General features: G+C 39.2%; 1 protein-coding gene across 3 annotated transcripts in view; it reads right to left on the bottom strand.

The window, feature by feature from the left end:
- sema3bl (sema domain, immunoglobulin domain (Ig), short basic domain, secreted, (semaphorin) 3bl) overlaps positions 1–20,922 on the bottom strand; it is an 80,667-nt gene that overhangs the window by 18,025 nt on the left and 41,720 nt on the right. For all 3 annotated transcript variants that reach the window (XM_084721565.1, XM_084721567.1, XM_084721564.1), the window contains 4 exons: positions 17,509–17,628; positions 5,276–5,366; positions 1,796–1,912; positions 644–786 (listed from right to left, as the gene is read on the bottom strand). In XM_084721565.1, the coding sequence (XP_084577691.1) occupies positions 644–786; positions 1,796–1,912; positions 5,276–5,366; positions 17,509–17,628 (471 nt within the window). The remainder of the gene's footprint in view (positions 1–643; positions 787–1,795; positions 1,913–5,275; positions 5,367–17,508; positions 17,629–20,922) is intronic.

The following is a 20,922-nucleotide window of genomic DNA, read 5'->3' as shown; positions in this document are numbered from 1 at the left end:
TGCTGCAGACATTTCTATGTGACCATGTAGAAAAAGACTCCTAAATCAAATTACTGTCTCTTTCTGGCTCACTTTTTCTCTGCATTTGTCTTCTCATATTACCTTTGTCCAGTGGGAGTGTGAATCTATACATCAGGCCAGACCCATAACGGATTCTCCAGAAAACAAGAAAGCCCAAAAGGACTCCCAGACTCTCCCAGATCACAACTCCACAGCCTCATCCTCTGGTGAATCAGCTCTCAGATGTCTCATTCCTGGGACTGGTTATTAATATGGCCATGGGCAAGTGCACTGTGTAGCTCACCTGACCATCTGGCTTCACTCATCATCACCCGCCAACAGAAAATCTCTCAATCTTTCTCTGTGCATCTGTGACTAACTGTGTCTTTGGATATCCTGAGTAAATTGGACATAATTTCATACGTCGTATTTCAGTTCTTTGAGCACCGCCAAAATTCTCCTCCACTGGAATGTAGTGACAGCACAAGACTCAGTGATAGATTTCTCACAACCTCGGCCAGCTACACAAACAGCTGTACTTAAGCCACCGCTGTGCGATGTTGCTGCTGCAGCCTTAATAGAAATATGATCATCATCATATACTGTTGTACAAAATAAATGTCACGCATAAACAGTTTCTCACCGCGCACACTCGTCCGACACGTGTGTGTATGGCTCCCTCCCTGTCTCCTGCATCCGTGGCTTTCTCAGTGAAGAAGAAATACACTTTGTCGTTGTCTCTGTCGTCGTTGTCTGGGATGAGGTGGGCGGCAATGAACTTAGGGTCTGCAGAGGAAGATATAAAGATGGAGAGATGTGAATTTAAATATAACATGTGACATATAGCACTTTTAAACTGCACTCTTTTGTCATGATAAAATACACTTTACAAAATGTAGATGGTAATCTCAAGTAATCTCAAAGACCATTCAAAGAAATGTTAATTTACTGTTAGCAAAAGAGGTAGTACAACAGAGATTGAGCCTATGGCCTAATGATCAAAGTATTACAATATTTATATAGTCTGTTTGAAGGATCATAAACTGGGTGTCTGTGGTGACATTTCCAGAAAAAAAGGTGGTACTAAATTACTCATAATGCTAAATTTCCTGCTGTCACATTAAAAGAATTTAACTGTGAAGTTTTAACTGTGAAATTTTATTTTGAAGTATTCATAGGAATACTAGCATGCAAGCTTAGCACTGACTAGCAAGACTGGTGATTTTCAACATTTTCTGACAGCAGATCAGTTTGAAATATTGCAGGAAGTAATGGAACAAGAAGGAGCAGCCACAGTGAGCTGTTAGTTGGAGATATGCAGCCTGTCGCTTGCAGATCTTCATGTAAGTTCTCAGCGAGGTAGCCAACTCGTTTCACTTTCACTCTTTACAGACACATGCAGTGTGCAGCATAAAATCACATCACGATTTTACACAGAATGATGGAAAAAGGCCAGTTATTGCCTGACTTCTTTAATTGCCACTTTAGTCATAGATATTATTTCTGATTGGCTGACAAGTGTCCATTAAAATTGTGATCAAAGACAATTTAGTAGCATGTAACTGTAGAAAATGTGATTTTTTTTCTTCATGCTATATTATTAATTAACTGTCAGGGGTGAAATGGACCTGATCATGAGTTTGTTCATGAGTTTGACTACAGCTGGTCCTTTTATCTGTGATGACACTATAATATGATAATGATAATACACTTCAAGACTTCCTAATATGACTTACTTGACACTGTCTTATTTCTGTACAGACTGTAATAGGTAGATAAAACAGTGAAACATTACCATGGAGCAGTTTCTGGTCAGTCTCCGTCCTCATGGTGAAGCGACCTCCCATACTCCTGAAGATCACAGAGTCTCTACCCAGGAAATCTGCTGTCAGTCCTGTATACAACTCTCCACCTACGTTTAGAGAGGGATGAATGCAGAATGTAAAGTAACAGCAGCAATAAAGAAAAAGAGATTTGGGAATATAAAAAAAATGGTACAATAAAAGAAATGGTGCGGTTCCAGCAAATCAGGCAAAGGAATGGAAGCAAAGAGGGAATCAAACAAATCCAATAAAAACACATTGGGAGGGTAACCTAAAACCCAAACTCAAACACACCTTGTACAGTACATCCTCCACTGAGACCATAAGCACACACTCACCTTAAATTTCAACAACTCAGAAAAATGATTTTCTTGCAGATAGAAATGAAAGATTTCCATCAACCCTGGAAAAACCTTCAGAAAAAAAGGTTGTCTGTCATTAGTCAAGACAGAAACCTCAGCCTGCCTGGAAACGGCTCAGGACAGAGATCACAAGAACAGATGAGATTTAGTGATTTGTTTTCAAAAACACAACTGTTTTTAATTTTTCCCAGCACACTTTCAGGCTGCGACTGTTTCACTGATCTCATGGATGAATTCATTCTTCATTATCTGATCAAATCTGTCTTATTTGGCTGTAATAACAGTATTAGAAACATACACATCTGTCTTCAACTTACAAACAGATGCAAACACACAGACAGTGATGTCACACTCATTCAACCTACTCAAGTGGACATAAACACACATAGATACAGTAACTGGTGATGACAGGACCTGTTGTGCTTTATGTATTTTGGGAGAAAATCCTATATTGAAGAAGGGAAAACATTACTGCGTTGATAACCGATGATTAGGACTTTCATCATCTTTTGCTGCTGCATTCTCGGCATCTCTTTTCATCATGTGTTGCTCCATGTACTGTATGGTTGTATGTACTTGTTATTATTTTTTGATTGTTTCATTATTTTAAAGGGCTAATGTAGTTAAAGTGTCAGTAGCTATACAGCCAATGTCAATAAGAATCCTTTTACTCTTTGACTACCGTTGATCTCTGATTGGAAAATCCATAGAGAGGTCAGCAGGTCGTGGTCAGAAACCCTGAATATGGTAGTCAGTCAGGCTGAGGGACAGTCTGGGTGTCTGGTCATTTTACGCAGCTCTGCTGACCTTGAGGGGGTCAAGAGATGTGCTGACTCAGCATTTTCTATTTTCACTTTATGTTGAAAGTGAATAGAGTGATGCAGGTGAACAAACCTTGAAGAAACCTCCATCCTGCTGCTCAGTATTTCTTTTTACTCGTCAGTCTTTCTACGATGAGCTTCTGCAGAACTAATGGCGTTGTTTCTCAACAGCTTTGTGTGTATTGTTCTGTATCTATAGCTCCTCTGACATATGTGATCTATTCCTGAAGTGTTCAAGAACATTTCCTGCATGGTCTCATGTGAATAGGGGCAGGCATCAATATCAAGGAAAATGATACGACCAATTTCCCACTTCAAGATGTTGTAACATTTCAGATAAAATGCTGCTAAAGCTGTATTAAGAAAGAAAGCCCTTACACAGCAGGGACATGCATGTAAAGGGTTACATCATTTGATGAAAGATGCTTTCACGTGGCGTGAGTGGGCCAACAAAAGAACAAAAGATGTAGTTTGATGACATATAAAGCAGTGTGGGATCATGGGATCAAGTTTTTTCTTCATTGTTTTAACAGCCACCATTGGAAAAGAAACTATCTGACATGACTGAAGCAGAAATCATGTTAACAGATGAGGTAATGTATTAAGTTTTATTCATGTTACATTTAGTCACCTATCCCATGTTTTCCAAAAAATTATAGGAGCTAGCTGCTAGCAGGAAATATACTGTTACCTTGACTAAATTATGGATTTCTCTGGACTTGAACACTGTTGGAAACATTTGGGGTAATATTAGTACACAACAACAAAGTATGAAAAATGTCACATTTTAATTCATTCATTCTAATGCAGAATTGTTTAAATATTTAAAAGCTTGAATATAATAAGTCTGATTGAAGTAGATCATGTCAAAACTTTACATCTTGCAAAGTTGTTGAATATTAAATACTTACAAAGGCAGCTCCTCACCCACCACGTTCCTAAATATTATATTCTGCTGTGTACATGCACATCTGGTCTTGCCTCATCTTTTCTCACCCCTACACCACTTTGTTCCAGGATTCTTATGGCAGGTACTTAAAGGCACAAAAAATGTTCTTGAATGTAGCTGCATGTGTTATTAGTGAAAATCACTAGTGGTGTCTGAATGGTTATCCCAGTCAATTACCAGGAACTGTGTGCAAAAGGGGCTTATTTGTCCACTGGATCTGTATCTCTGCTGAGGGCCGACTTGGCTCTACTTTAATGTTCTTCTGCCAGATCGGAACCGTTGTGGGACAAATTCTGATGCTGAAAGCAGCCAGCTGCAGAGTGAGGAGGTGGATGCGCGCACACACACACACACACACACACACACACACACACACACACACACGCACACACACACACACACACACACACACACACACACGCACACACACACACACACACACACACACACACACACACACACACACACACCTTCCCCCTCAGTGGCTCCCAGGATTGTCTGTCACTAGCATAAATCAGCATTATTTTATGAACTAAAAATCTAAAGACATTCAGCGAGAAACACCCAGAACTATTTCACCTACTCAGCACATCTCCAGAGTGTGTGCGTATGTGTGTCCATGTGTCAAAGCCAAAAAAGTTCCCGGTAGTAGCAGTTGTTGAGGTTATTATAATTTTAAATCAAAGCAGAGATTTGTGCAGAGGGGTGAAATGTGTAGACAGATTATCTGTGTTTGGCATTTTAAATAGTTAGACATGGCAGATAATGAATACCTAAAGATAACGGAGAGCTACAAATTTATCGATATCGGTGTGGTGATGTGTCTGTACAGAGCCCAAAAGATTAAAGATGATACCTACCCAGCCACAGCCTGTTCACCCTGCTGCTGTCTGGCAAGAGATACAGAAGTATCTGCTACTCCAAGTCTTTGAGACTTTTCAACCTCTGTGCTCCAATATTAAAAAATATTTTTTCTTGTGTAGCATATGGCACTAAAACTTTTGTTAATTATTGTACAAACCTGTGCGACAGAATGACAAATAAATGGCTCTTGACCCCTGAATAATAAGGTATACACAAAGAGCATGCCTGTTAGGTTCTTATATCCTCAGTGTTTTAAGTTTTTGCCTTTATTTTGATAGTTGATAATAAAGAGGATAGTAGGAAACAGTTAAGTGACATTCAGTGTTACTGTTCAGTTACCAGAGAACTTTACTAAAATATTATTGATGTAAGCCAAATTAACTGGTTCCCTAGCCATATGAGCTCCACAAACCACTTGAGAAAATGTTTAGAAATTCAAAACAACATGGGACATACCACTGAAGGTGCTAGCAAAGGGGAGGCTGGGGTCATGTGGAACCTTCCCTCGTCCACTCTCCACATTCGTAGGGTCCATCGTGAACACATGCTGGGGAAGAAAAAGAAAGTTTTAAGTCATTAATTCCAGCAGGTGCTCTGGAGGACAAAGTCAACTTTATGTTTATCTGTTTTCCAGAAACATCTGAAATATCACCTTGCTTTATGTGCAACAGACTACGGGCTGGAAATAAATGATTATAAATTTTATTTTCTTCTTCAATCCTTCCATGTGGAAAACATTTCACCCAGCCCACTAGAGCACCTGACATCAATTATCTCGCTCCAAAACAAGTTTGATGGGTTTGGGTCATACAGCACCTTTTGTAATGAGATAATTTTACCAAAACGACCGAAACAAAAGACCATCGTTCTCATTTTCTGTCCAATTGTCCACAGAAGTAAATGGGACAGGAGCTGTTTTTAGTTTCAGCCTGTTTCAGATTTTTTTGTCCTTCCACTGAACTCTGCATCTGTCTGAGAACTAGACGCTGTCTGAGAAACAAGGAAATGCAGGATCAGCATAGTTGCCAGAGTTCAGACAATTTTCCCACCCGGTTCCCAGTGCAGACTGACCCTGAGAGCTGAACTGTATATTGAGAAGCCAGCAGGGTAACAAAGGAAAACAAAGTGTAAAACACTGTTATCAAATAAAAGCTACACTTGAATTCCAAACTTTATCAGCAGAAAGAGATTTGACGGTTCATATTATGAACAGCCTCCATGACTTAGGCTGGGATGCACCGACAAGGATTAATTTTTTAAACTCACTCACTTTAACTCGTAAACTAGTTTAAAAGTAAAATAGATTTTAAAGATTTTTTTAAACCTCCATTCATACCTTAGTTTAATTTGTACTCACCCAGATTAAATTTAATTAAGCTGCAACAAAACATTTATACATGAAGGTTTAACATTGAGATTCAACCTGATTGAGTTTATGATGCATCTCTTCTTCCTTTAACTGCAGTTGATCCATTCAAACAGTTGCTAGCTACTACCTGCTGCCAGGAAGTCTCTTTTTCTTTACAGTTGTACAGCTGTGTGTATTTTAATCTTCTATTAATTGGCCACATTGCTCCATTAATTCACCCAGCAAGTTTTTCTCAAAGGAGGAGAAATAAAAGTTTCTCTGCCAGGCCATCATGAGAAGGCTGGCTAGGCTTACTTAAACTTTTCAGATGAAGTCCCTTGATAACATTTTGTTAACTTTTTAGCTAGCAAAAAGTGTAACACTGTTAAATTTTACCTAGCTAGCAAACAAAGTAATGTTTTGTTAAATTCTAGCTAGACAGCAAACAAAGTAATGTTTTTGTTAACTTTAGCTACTAAGCAAACAATTATCCTTACTGCATCCCAAAAGCTCTTATTTTTCAATTATCTAGTTAGTTGTTTTAATTTGAGCAAGCAAGCATCTCCATACTGATTAAACTCAATAAATTGCAACCCAGTTTCAAGGTAATAAAACTAACACAACAAACACTGTGCAATAACTTACTAAGTAATTATATAAAGTAGGGATGCAAATTTTAAGCGCTTCCCTTAAATGATAACAATGGATTATATTGGATAACAACTGGATTACAATGGATTATATTGAAACTATATATATATATATATATATATATATATATATATATATATATATATATATATATATATATATATATATATATATATATATATATATATACATATATATCACTCAAAAATAATCTACATGATGTAAAATTGTATTTTAGATCTTTATTTTAGAGTAGATTGATTAAGGTTTATGTGATCAATTAAATTCTTAATAACCAATAACTCAATCATGGATTAACCATTCCATCATCCCTGATATAAAGTCATAATTTATAAATTTTAATGTTTTTCCACTGCACGGTCATTGCATGATGTTGCTGACATATTCATGAAACCTTTTTCATATGCTGTGAGAAGTAGACTGTTTGGAAAAATAGAAGTGAGTTGTCAACACGATCGATCAAAACAGAAACTTTAATTTAAAAACAATGCCAGAGGGTTAGTCAAATAGAAAAGAAAATGCACTTGTATCCTGAAAAATCATCCAAAATTAAAAGGAAAAAACGTGTTTTATGGATCGCCATTTTAAATCATCCTGCATCAAACCCTTTTTTCTGACTCCAGCAGTGAAGAAGTAAGGAAGCAATTAGACTAACAGACTGGTTCTTTCTTCATCATTCACCAGTTAGTGAAGTTCACACTGACGAACACTGGCCACATCCTTGGATTGTGTGATTTGTCGGGTCACAACAGGGTCACTGTGGACAAAAGGCCTTTTGTTTTCAGCCTTTCTACTCCCACTTCGACGACATCACTGTACCAGGCTGTCTCTGCCAGGGCTGCCTGGGTGAGATCAATGCGACTTTCCAGGATAAAAAGGGGAATGGAAGGCGACAGGACCTACAGTAAGACCTCGTGTTTGATTCAAGTCCATATTCCTGATTTAAGTGTCCTTAGAGTGAACTCACTGTGTGCATGAGTCTCTGTTCCTCTAATAGACAATGGAGTATTGTTACAGGGAGGGTGAGTCTTCCACTGAACGGAGATCACAGGGGAGATGATGACATTGAAGTCAGAGGGATAAAAATACTGTAAGAAACTCAGTGGACAGCACGCACACCCACCCACGCACATTAAGTTTTGTACGTGCACCAACACATACTCAAACGTGCAATAATACACGCTGAGTTACATGGATACAGCAAATTACTACTGTCAGAAACACACCGAAAGATTATATATACTGGCATATCCAACAAATGTCAGGAAATAAGGAGAGGCAGTTAATTTCTTATTTGATCCACATGTAGCTTTCTGAATGTTCATGAAGAGGAACGAATGAGTTCTGCAGGTGTCAAAGCGAACATGTGCAGCCCACCAGCATGCCCAACACTTTAACACATGCTCACACTTAATTAAATATGAGATGATAGTCAAACAGTTCTCTAAATCATGTCTTGCCCTACACTTTTCATTTCTTCCAGTCCTGTAAATCAGTGTGATCTATGAGGATTTCTATGCACGGTATGATTATTTATTCATTGATTTTAAAGTTGTACCACATGTATTTTTTTTGGTTCCAAAAATGGAAATCCACCATTTGAAGAAAAACAGTACTTAAAGACAAATCACACGCCAGCAGAGGATGTTGCTTTTTTGTGCACAAGCAACTCTTTGAATTAAAAATGTGATTTGAAAATGAGTTTGTTCATTTGTTCACCCAACCTTTTCCCTACATTCTCCTATATAACTTCATCACTTTCATTCTCGCTACACTGTAAATATAAACCATTTGTTTTAACTTAAATAAGTTAATATTCACACTGCATTAAAATCTTAAGTTGACTGAATTTGAAAAGACAAGTTGAGGTAATTTTGTAATGATTCAAAACAAAAAACTTTGCCAGGTAAATAAACTTGATATCGATCTACTTGAGAAAACATGTACAACAAGCTGTAAAGGACTTAAGTCACACTGACGAACATTACAAACAAATTTGATTTCCTTTTAAGTTTTCTCACTTTGAAAGGTGAATTTTTCATTTCACACAAAGCTGCAGCTGCTCCTGTTGGAGCTACTTTGTTTCAGCATTAGAGGAGTTTTAACTCTCCTGCAGTGCATGCTGGGAAGTCTGCTAATGTGATTTCTTAGAAACTAAATTTAATGAATTGATTGAGCTCTGTACAGTACATTCACTCAACTCATCATTTTAAGTCACAAGATTTCATATGAGAAGACTCAATGTTTATAACTTCTGAAGTGTTCTGAAAATAAATAAAAAAAATTTAGTATGTGTACCTTGAATTTCTGTCTTGTTTTCATCTGCTTTCTGCTCTCCATCTCTCTCCGCTGAGCACTTTTATCTCACTCATTAGTCATCTTTATTCTTTCAGCACCTCATTGCTCTCTTGTTACTGAAGTTAACGTCCCTGCATCTCTGAATTCTCCATCAGTGTGTGTGTGTGTGTGTGTGTGTGCATGTTCATGTGATCTGGATGAATACTGTGAGTGTCTTTCTCTGTGCCCAGTTTTTAACTGAAAACTTAAGCATCTTAAAGCCCGTGCAAAAGAGACTGTGCAGGTTTGAGATTGTTTGTGTGTGTGCATGTGTGTGTGTCTGTGTTATCTCATCATGATCCGGAGGAATGGTGCGGCTGCCTGCACAGCTGATTAGACTGTCAGAGTCACTTTGGACGCAGTCTGCCAAGACAAATACACAAAAGCGCTGCGATACAGAGAGAGAGCGAGACATCCAGGCCACTTTGTACTCCACTGTGCCAAGCAAAATACATCAGGAGCCCCTCTACAAAACCACTGAGACAAGTGACTACTGACACACACACATGCACTTTGTATCATTTAACAATCTTGATACTAAATCAGCTGCCTTAAAGTGAGACTGTAAATTTTAGAGGATGAAATAGAACGCTGCTCCTCTTAGAAGGAAAAGTTGGAATTTATTAGCAATAAAAGGCACGCTTGCTAAATTTAAAACACTCAGAAGTTTGGTCTGGTGTGACCAATAGTTTATGGTGGCTCATGTTATGTTGTTAACGTGAGCTAGTGCTAGTTTTACACCATGTTTAAGCTTTTAGCATCATCTAGTAAGTCATTTCTGGTCAAATAGGCCACTGCTAAAACAATAGAAACAGCTATTAAACAGTAATTTATGTTTTCAGCATTAGTTCCTAAGAATCAGAGGATTTAGGTTACATGCTGAGGGAATCCCAGAATTTAATTTTAAAGGCAGAATATGCAGGGTTTGTTAATTGCTGATTGTAAACGCACCTTTCAAAACTGTCCCCTCCTTCCCGGCTTAACGAATGAAGAGTGAATGAAGTGAGGGAGCAGTGCTGGCCAGAACAGGTCAATGAAATAGAGAAATTAAACATTATTTTCTGTATTTTTTCACCAAAGTTATTTTCTAAAGCACAAACAAACACACCCATACCTCCACCTAACACCGTATTTTGTGTGGATGCAGCAAACCTTCATTGTGTCACTGTGTCCTCAGTCTGCTCTGCCTGTGTGTGTGTATGTGTGAATCTCTCTCTGCGACTCACACAGAGAGCAGAGGAGAGTGGAAAGAACGATGTAACCATTGGTAGCTACGTTTTTATAGAGTCCCAACCTCTCACCTCCCTGTTCAGTGTTATTGGCTAGGGGCTTCACACAGGGGCCAAAAGGCTGACACCCAGAAGCGCCCAAACACAGCAAAATATGAAAAAAATAATAAAAACACGGTTAGAGTACACGGTCTCTGCCAATACAGACACGGCAGCACACTTCTAGTGGGTCATAAGTGGTGAGGGGTATTATATTTATGAGTCTATACATTTCAGGATTTTGTTTGTTGTTTTTTTAGGAAAATCCTGCACAGTCGGCCTTTAATGCAGAAACCAACATGACTGATTAAAGTGATGCATCTACTCTGTTAAATGTCATCAAGCTGAGTTGCAGTGACATGTCAGCACCTCTCATTGAACTTTCTTTTGACTGAGGTGGCACAACCGGCACCTCGACTTGCTTTTCTGTCTTTATGAGGACATTTGGCCCTCATCGGGACAGGAAACAAAGAATGCTGTGTATGTAGAAGTGAAAAATGAAACTTTCGGTTTTAATCATATCATACCACCCAGTCACGAAACAGCTCCTTGGCTGCTACGCCGTTCCCCGTCCTATCGCTCTTCCTCGCTCCTACTGTGTTGAACAGAGCAGACATCCACCTTTTGTGCTCCCAGCCTCTCATCTCTTCCTCCATCCTCCTCCCCTCTTGTCCTCCCTCACTGTTAATGGTTTGATGAAGTATAGATATGAGTATATAAAACTAACCAGGGTTCAAGGTTCACAGGTCTTATCTTTGAGTCCTCAAATGATCATTTTTTTAATAGGTTTGACACTAGATAACAGTTGGCTAGACATTTAATCTTGTAGTCTTGTTTTAAAAAATGTTAAATGCCTTAAGGTGAACAGTTTGGACTCACTTCAAGCATCCAACAGACCATAATTGAAATGCTGCTGGACTTGGCCTTTTCCTCACTGACCAGTCAAATACTGGCTGGTCTTCCTCTATCAGCACTCAATTCTCACTCTAGTGAAAGCCTGGGAAGCTCGCTCTTCTCATTTCATCTTTCTTGAAATAAATGAAAGACAAAAAAGACAAATGAAATGAAGAAAGAGGGAGACAGGACAAGTGCTGATTAAGAGTAATGGCAATAATTACAGTAGAGTAAAAATTCATATGTAATGCCAAGTAAAAGCACTAGAAATGGAGTAATGCTGACAGAAAAGGCAGGAGCAGTAAAATAAGAGGCTTCATTCATCTCCAGGTTGTAGGGATTCGATCCAAAGGCAACATGCCTGGGAAAAATAAAAGGGTGATTCATAAGCAATTAATTTTTTATTATGCTTTCAATCTTTTTAGTCCACTTTTTTATCCACATTACTGCTGTTGGCCCCGCTGAAGAGCTTTTTTTCCCACTGGACTTGAAAAGTGTCCCATGTATAGCACTTACAAAGGTTGTCATGGACGTCTGCCATCGTGGCGAGAGGAAGTGAGTTACTCAGCAAGTTACTTTCTAAGTGCCAACAAGCAGAACTGTGAAGTAAAAGTGGGCTTTTACTGAAAAATGGAGTATGTGAACTACCATATAGCTCGGCCATTTGTGTGTCCAATCTGTCAGTTGTTGTTAGATGCATATTTGTCCGCTTGTGTGTGTGTGTGTGTGTGTGTGTGTGTGTGTGTGTGTGTGTGTGTGTGTGTGTATCAATCTGTATCTATCTACACATTTCTTTCTCTATATTTATGCTAGAATGTGCGTGTCTTTCATCATGTTTGTGTGTGTTTCTGTCTGTATCTCTTGTGTTTGATTACGAGTGTGTGTGTGGTCTGGTCCTCTGTATGTCATCACTGTAAAATGGTCATTTATTTTCACATCTATGACACTGCTTCTGGCCGCTGTGTCACTCAGCATGGGGACTCTAGTGTGTCTGTGTGCGTACGAGTGTGTGTGTGAGAAAGAAGGACTCCAGACACTGGTTTATAGGTTCATATGTTTTAGGAACCTAAATGAACACCATGTGGTGAAAATTAATCTAAATATTGTTTTCACGATCGAAGGAAGAAACCGTTTTTGACAATAAAGAAATCGTGATATATTTGGTCAATAAACTGAAATACTATAAACTAGGAGATGAAATTAAAGGAATTAAATGTAAGACCCTAGCATTATAAAATGAGTACTGCAGTCCAAATAGCAAGCTGGAGCCATAGACTTTATATTAAATAGGTTGATGCCCCATGTAATATTTGGTTTATGGTTCAAGCAAGTTGTTTTGCCCTGCCCCCTCCTCCCTAGACTCAAAGCAAGTCAAGTGCAACATACTTTGACAATGACAAGTGAGGACAAGTCCTACACTGCTGTTTATAACTGTCAGTTGTCCGTCAATGTAAAGCTAAGCCCATCACACTGAAAACAAAAGCCCACTGCTCTGAAAATACACACTCCACACTCCACTCTGGAGCTGGAGTTCAGTGACTGTCTGCCTGCCAGACTCCATTTACAAATTGCTCAGTTTAACTCCTATAAACATCTACTTCTCCTAAAAGATTATGGATGATTTCCTACAACCCATAAACAGACACTTACTCATTCGGCAAACATTCAGCATTAATTTGAACTCTAACAAACATGAAACAGGCAAACAAAAACAGACGTTCCAGCCTGTAATGGAAATTTCAGAGAAGAACATGCTGGCTGTAGCATTATTGATGGAGAGGCCAGTATTTCAACTTAGCATGCTTCCTTAATCTCTAATTACATATCATTGTCTTTTTATAATTTAGTACAATAACATATTTCTCTTTTAAAACTTATTGCACAATAATTGCAAAACAGTTTCAGTGTTTCTGAAATGTTGCATGAAAAATCCTGACGACCTCCCAGAAATGTGATCTGCTGAGAATCCTTTTAGTCGTGAGTGTATGTCAAATGGTTTTTGTACTAGAATATTGCTAAATGCATTTCTTTGTTTTCAGATTTAGACGAAAGCATGAAATATAGTGAGGATTACTGACACCACAGAGCAATAACAGCCTGTCAAATACTAATACATTTTCAAACCATTGTTTGGCAGTGAGACAGCCCTTTTCTTCATTTTAACACAGCTGATGTAAGACAAGCCTATAATTCACAATGTAGTTATTGCTACATTCAGAGGTTTTAAGTAAAACCTGCATAATAAACGACAACACAAGACCAAGACAACGAGAGGTGGCATGGGAGAAACAGATAGAGTCTGTCTGCGCTTAACTGAGATGAAACACCCAGAGGGTCATAGGTCATCCCACCCAGGGTCCAGTCCGAGGGCTCGCGGCTTTGGTCCCTCCGAGAGGTCAGACAAACACACGGGTGTGTGTTCTCCGCCAGCTAACGATTGGTTAAATAAATGGACAGGCTCCCTGTGGTGTCGTCCATCCAGACAGACACTCTGACGAGCTGAAAGGACGCGGTTGTGGTCTGAGTGATGGTGGGACACACACAAATACATGCATACACACACACAAGTAGGAGGATCACTGGTATCCTAACCTCAGTCAGGATAACTGAGCTGGTCTGAGTTAACACACATATTGTCTCATACACATCTGAGCAGGCAAAGATACAAACACAAATACAAACTTCTTTGTGAAGAGAGCTGCTTTCACTATCAAACACAGAGGGTTTAACATACTATGGGCCCTATTAGACTATAGTGCATGGTTTACAGTGCATAGTGCAAATGTGTTTATGGAATGTCCACTGTCCATGTTGCATAATCTCAGTGCAAAGTAAGCTGTAAAGGGCATAGCGGAGTCTCTTAATTTTTCATAAGTGTGTTTTGGTCGTAACATGGAACCAACAGAATGTCATCTCCTATTCTGTTTTAAAAGCCAGGTGTGCTTGCATTTGGTGCATTGCAGTTTAAAAGGCGGAACTGGCCAACTGGGTCAACGGGGATGCTGAAATGACCCACTAGTGATGCTTGGTCCGCACTTAAAGTCGCTGGCACTGTGGTTAATGTGCAGGACGGGACATAAACATCACTGGAGAGAAAATCCATCTGTCGATACACCACACAATAAAGAAATCACCTATTGTGTGCTGCTCAACATAATATAAAAGATGGCTTTGATAATGATAATGTAATAATTGATAATTAAATAAATAATAATAATAAATAATTGATAATTTGATAATGTTAAATGTTTCCATGGGCACAGTAATGTCACTTAGCTGCTGTGTTTTGAACGTACAACGTCTTTCCTAATGGACAGACGCTTCACCCAATTTCACTCGCCTGCAGGGATGCTGTCTTAATCAGAAAGTTAATTTATATGACCTGTGGATTAACTGCAGTGTCCTGGAAGCAGAGTGTATGTGTGCTGTGAACCTGCATTTGTAGTCACATTTTACTGATTGAATAGTAGAGGCAGGCATAAACTGCACCAACTATCTTTAGACCACGATTTTGTTGGTCGATGGTCTAATCGTTTTAAGCTCCCTAATGCACCAGCAATGTGCCTGACCACACCTCATTTAAGACCAAAACACCCATGGGCGCACGGATGGATGTAAGTACATTTGCTACTTAAACAACATGGGTGCTGGGTGAGAAAGTGACAACTGTGTTGGTCGAAAACTAGCAATGACAGTTGTGCTGCGCTGTGCGCTGCTTTGTGTTGACAATAGTGCCCTTTTAGTTATGAATAAAAGTCAGTTATGTATGGAAATCATGGGTTGTTTCAAAATGTGCAGGTCACTCTAGTCTTTTTCTCCTGTACTTGCAGGCCTTTGCAAGTGAAAAGCACCACAAAGTTCAAGTTAAAGTACTGAGCCATCACTACGTCACACTCAGGTGATCTACTTTTCATGACATGTCCACTCAGTACAGTACTACCCTTCAAAGGCAGACCACTGTGTATTGGGGTTGAGCTCAAAGTTGTTCAGCACAAGCAGAGGAAGACATTCGCTGTTTTTCATAATGCGCCATAAAACCTAGAGTCCAAAAACCACACTGAAGATGACAGATTGAGAGGGTGGGAGAAAATGGCATCAAGGAGAACACACACAGTGACAAGCACCTAAATCCACAAGAAAAAAGGAAAGGAAAATGCTGCAATGCTCCTTCTGGACTTTATATGCACACACAATCCACCACACACACTCTTTTCCCACTGACACATTGGCACTCTCCCACCTCACAGTCTCCTTTCCTTTCTTTAACTCTTTGCCAACTTGCAGCTTTCCTCTCTCCCTAATGCCCAGTTTGACCCCCTCCTGCTGGGAAAGGCAGGGCGGCACACTGGGCCGCGATGTGGAGAACCGCCATGAAACAGTGAACTACGAGTCCATCTTAATGGCTCCATTCATTGATTCTTGTCTTTCAAATGGCTCCAAGTGTGAAACTCTGCAGAGGGTCCCACTGAGCCGAGCGGCTGTGCGGTGAGCCAGCCTGTGTGGCTGAAAAGATGTAAAGAGGACACAACGCTGCGGCTGAGTAGCCCTACAGAAAGACTCATGGCAGAGCTGCCTGCTGAGGCTTAACCTCGAGCCCCAGGGATGTGAGCACAGAGCAGAGCCAGTCTGAGCTGTATTTTTCTGAAAAAACACCTTGGCACCAACCATATTTGTTCCATTAGCCTGGTTTCCTCCTTAGAGGCCACTCAATGATTCCTTATCGTCTCACATGTACAGTACTTCATAAGTATTATGATACAGTGGCATCCTGTCTCTGTTCTGCTACTTCTACTACAATAATGCAAACATTTCTTTGTGACTTCTTCATACTACTATTGCTTAACCAAGCATTCCTCTTAACTTAGACTATATCTATACTTTTATATACTTTTATTTATTTTGTATTAACTGATCACCAAATTAGTTTTCTGTTCCTTACTTAGTATCAACTTGCACAGTACTTACAGAAGCACTTGAGCTTTATATATTTGATTAAAGAGATATCAGAGCCACATGTGTTTGTGGTGGTGACCCTGCTCTTAAGTACATGTCATGTGCAAAGTTTTGTTTCTCTTTTTCACCTACAACTTAGAAGAATATTTTTATAATGTAGAACTCACAGAAAAGATCACCCAACTTAGTTTTTAGACTTTTTCAGCCCATTGTTTGTGTTTTTTCATCTGTATATTTGTTGTGTAGTCCAGTTGCCCAGTTTTCATCATTCTCCCAAGTACACCATAAATCCATGTAGGCATCTGTTTCCTGCGAACACAACTTAGCTGTGAACTTTATTTACCCCACACACAAGGGCAGAAAAACAAAGTTAGTGACTAGCTGGTGAACATAATGCAGCATTTAGCTGCATTTAGGTTTTGTCTTATATTTTTATTGGATTTAAATGTCAAACATACTGCACAACCATTTCTCCAGAAAAAAACAAAACAAAAAACAATATATTTTTGTTCTTACCCGCTGGACCCCTATAATTAGTTCATTTTTATCCATAAATTTATATAAATACATGTTTTACTTGTTACACAACTTAACTCACTTAACTGAGAAAAATGAATTCTGTCTCCTAGCGGTCGGAAACTGCTTCATCTTCATCATTTACTGTCATCTCACTTGTATGAATAAATCTTTGTCTGTTTCAACTTGAATTTAATCACAAAATTGTCCGGTGTTCTCATGTTCTTATGATCACACTGTCATGTGAGATCTATATTTCTAGCTGCCAAAGGCAGTAATTTAGAGCAATAACACTTGAAATGTTCATGCTAAGGAATGATTGACTTCAACTTCTAGTCAGTTGATATCGAAGTAAACCACACAGTCTGAACTGAATTAATGGCTGCAGGGTGCATAAAAAATGAATATAATTTACAGTTTCCAAACATTTCCTTTAGGAAATGGAGACAGACTGCAGCCAGCATACAATAAAATACAGTGTTACACAACTGTGACAGCTGTATATCATAGAGTTTCCTCAAAAGCACCAACTAATTGTTATTTTTTCACATATAGTTGACAACACATAAGAGTTATGTGTTTGTGTGTCTTTGTGGGTATACATGTGTGTATGTATATGTCTTTGTGTATGACTCTCCCCTGCAGCTGCCCCCCCCAAACACACACATACACACCCACTGCCTATCTTCACCCTGGCTCACCTCTCCTCTGTGCCCCACGTTGACGAAAGCACACATGGGCTGGAAGGCACCGGTGCCACAGGCCAGGAGGTGGGTGCGGTTGTACGGCTGCAGGAGACGAACAAAGTTGGCACACTCCGTCTGTGAGACACAAATACATACACACAGATTAAACTTTGTATGTGCGAAAAATATTTTAAAAAGGTATAACGTAATATATTTTGTATCAACTGTTTCGCAATGTCAGTTTGAAAACTCAAAGACGACAGGGGTGAAGTGCACGTTGTGAAGAAAGTTCTCAATTTGGCTTGACTATAAAGATAAAGAACCATGCATAACTACAAAGAAATGTGGCAGTTCTGTTTGTTAAATTGTCATGGTATCACAGATAAATGTACTGCACTAGGGGCACACACGCACACGCACACACACACCAGAGAAGGACCCTTAAATAAATCAAATCACAAAGTCCAACAATAACTGTTACCCAAATTCAGATAAGTTGATTTTCAGGATATTGAAGGGAACCAAATTGATTTTTTAACAACGCTTATTGATTCCACATGTTTGAAATGATGGCCAAGAAACAAGCTTTATTAGATGAAATGTGATCACTTCAGTGTCCCACATAGGACTTGTATCTCTGCATTTTGGAGGCCAGCCAACGGGACATGCTGATGCTGAAGAAAAGTTTCATCACATTTAGGTCAAAGGAACTTTGTTACAATTTGTAAAACATCAGAAATATCTCTGTGCCAAAAATGAATATGCAATGATGATGATGTGAAATGTGAGTTTTGAGTCAGAAGGGATTTGAAGACACCAATAATAACCCATACTGACTTTGTGGGATTTAATGGCATCTAGGGGTGAGCTTCATGCACAAGATACTGTCTTAGATTTTTGATATTGTTATATTGTGGTATAGCATTGATGTAATCTTTTCTTGATTTTAAAAGCTGCATTACAGTAAAGTGATGCAATTTTCTGAACTTTCCAGCCTGTTATAGCTGTTCTATTGTTTGTATTTTCTTACAATACTCTCAGTGTTAAAAGGGCAGACACATACACTAAAATACACAAGAGTGAGAACAAAAGAAGTGGTGACTGAGGAAACACGTATTGAGACATTGCTGTACAACACAGAGGTCCAGAGGAAGCAGAGGGCACGAATGCTTCCTTCTTCCTGTCTGTAACAACAGCAGCTGACAAGACGGGTGTCAGCTGAGAAGGAAGGGGATCGGCTGGGTGTCATTCTCTCAAGTTAGCAAGGTCAAACTCATACGTGCTCAATGAGCATCTGCTGTGTCTCTATTCAAAGCATGTGCATGCACATTGTGTATTCATGTCCTAACACTGAATGAGATGAGATGAGTTGCAATCCAAGTGTATTTGTGCATGTTTCTTGACCTTTAAAGCATTTGTATGTTGTCGCTAAATGTTTCTTCCTGATTTCAACACTTGAATGTGTGCACGTGCGCTGGTCTTTTTGTGTTTTTGCAAGTGCATGTGTCTAGTAAATCTGTCATTTTGCATTTGTGTGTGGCCCGCGTCCCTCGCTGTCGCAGACAGACGCTCGAGCGTTGTTGATCATTTCCTTGAGTGCTTTGAGGCACTGCAGACCTGATGTAAACCATGTCACTGCACTGTGAGACATAGTTTACATCATCATGTTGCCCGTCCCCACTGGCTCATGTCTCTACCCAAACAAAACCAGAGCAGTAATAAACTAAGCAGAAACACATTTGTGTTAAGAATGCTTCCAATAAATCTAAATTGACTGCTGATTATTCAGTCTACACAAAAAGGGGGCATCTGAGTTTCACATATGTTGGTATATGTTGCTTTGCTCTTGACAAACCAGTGTAAAATTTATCTCCAGCCTACTGGAAACATCTCCTGCTGGGAAAAAATTAAAGGCTGGACATTAAATTATGTCTCTATTCATTGCAGAAGATATATGAGGTCTATAGGAGAGCCTACCGAGTGGACTGAGAATGAACAGAAATCTGCGTATCCTATGTTTCCGTTCTACTACTCAGGGAGTTGTCTTAGAGGTCTGTGTGGCCGAGGAGAGCAAAGAGTGGAATGAAATGCTGAAAAGAGGAAATATGTCTCTGCTCTCCCACCCTGGGGTTTGGGGTCTTACATATCTGTGTGGTCTTACGCAGATTAAGTGGCAATAAAGGGAGTGGTGTTTAACAGAAAATGAAGTGGTTTGATTACTAAATCGGGTTGCCCTCACTGGGAGTTTTTAGGGAGTTGTCTTAACATCTAGCCAGGACTGAAAAAGGAGATATTTAATCTACATAAATAGCCAAGGTCAGGGCAATCTGGTGGAAACAAAAGCTCGCAATGTTCATTTATTAACCTTTGATTATCAAGGGGAGGATGGCTTACCACAATTGCTCTTTCCCAGCAGCAGTAGGCTGCTCATTCACACAGTTCAAATTTTGAAACTCTCCACAAAAACCACAGTTTTGTGTCTTGGGGATTAAAAGATGGCATGTAAAGCATTTTATACATCAAATTATTACAACATTTGCTCTGAGACATTGTATCTTTAACATAAACAAATAGGAATATTGCCAAGACCTCTGGCAGCCTCTCTTGGCCTTTAAAATTTGCAACACAAAGAGTGATTTCCCATGACGTATGGTAATTTTGTAACTTATAAAAGCACGGCACTGTGCTTCCAAACAAAGCTAACAATTTCAAAGTTTGAGTTCAATGCAAAACCACTTCAAATGTGTCCAACAACACTCAGACAATTGCACTACTACTGGTCGAGCAACCATAACCAGTCCAGTGGATTATTCAAACAATTACGTGATGTCTGACTACTTGGATGACAAATCTATGGACTGGAAGAAGCAGAGAAGGTGACTCCAGAAAGTGGGAGTAGAGACAAATGTCTTCACTGTGACAGAAAGAAACAAAATGTGGTCCTTATTTTGAGAAATGTGAGCAGTGAGAGTACCAAGGGCTACAAATCATTTTAATCATGGTCTGATTTGATTACAGTAAGTATAACACACCATCACAATTTGACAATGATGCATTAATGTTTAAATATGTTACATGCATTGTAGATGCATTCAAGAAATTTGCACAAGGACCAGGAAAATGTTTCTCATGGTTTTCCTTTTCAGGTTTGTCCTGGCTATGCTGAGACTTCTGAACTTTCAACCTCTTTGGTGCCTTGTCAAATGCATGTTGCTGATATTAGGGATTTTAAAGGTAGAGTAAATAGGTACAGGTGGTGTGCGAGGTCTTTGCAGATGCAGGCACTGCCACACACTTCTGGAAAGTAATGGTTGAAAGGGACAATTTTGAACGTTTCTTAAGAAAAATCCTGCATAATTTTCCTTTAAAAGGCTTTGATAGATAGAGTGACCAGATATACCCATATTCTGCAAACAGTCCCTGTTTTTG

This window comes from Lutjanus erythropterus, chromosome 6 (genome assembly GCF_056507025.1).
Source record: "Lutjanus erythropterus isolate fLutEry1 chromosome 6, fLutEry1.hap2, whole genome shotgun sequence".
Taxonomy (NCBI): domain Eukaryota; kingdom Metazoa; phylum Chordata; class Actinopteri; order Lutjaniformes; family Lutjanidae; genus Lutjanus; species Lutjanus erythropterus.
This window is presented reverse-complemented; position numbering and strand designations above follow the sequence as displayed.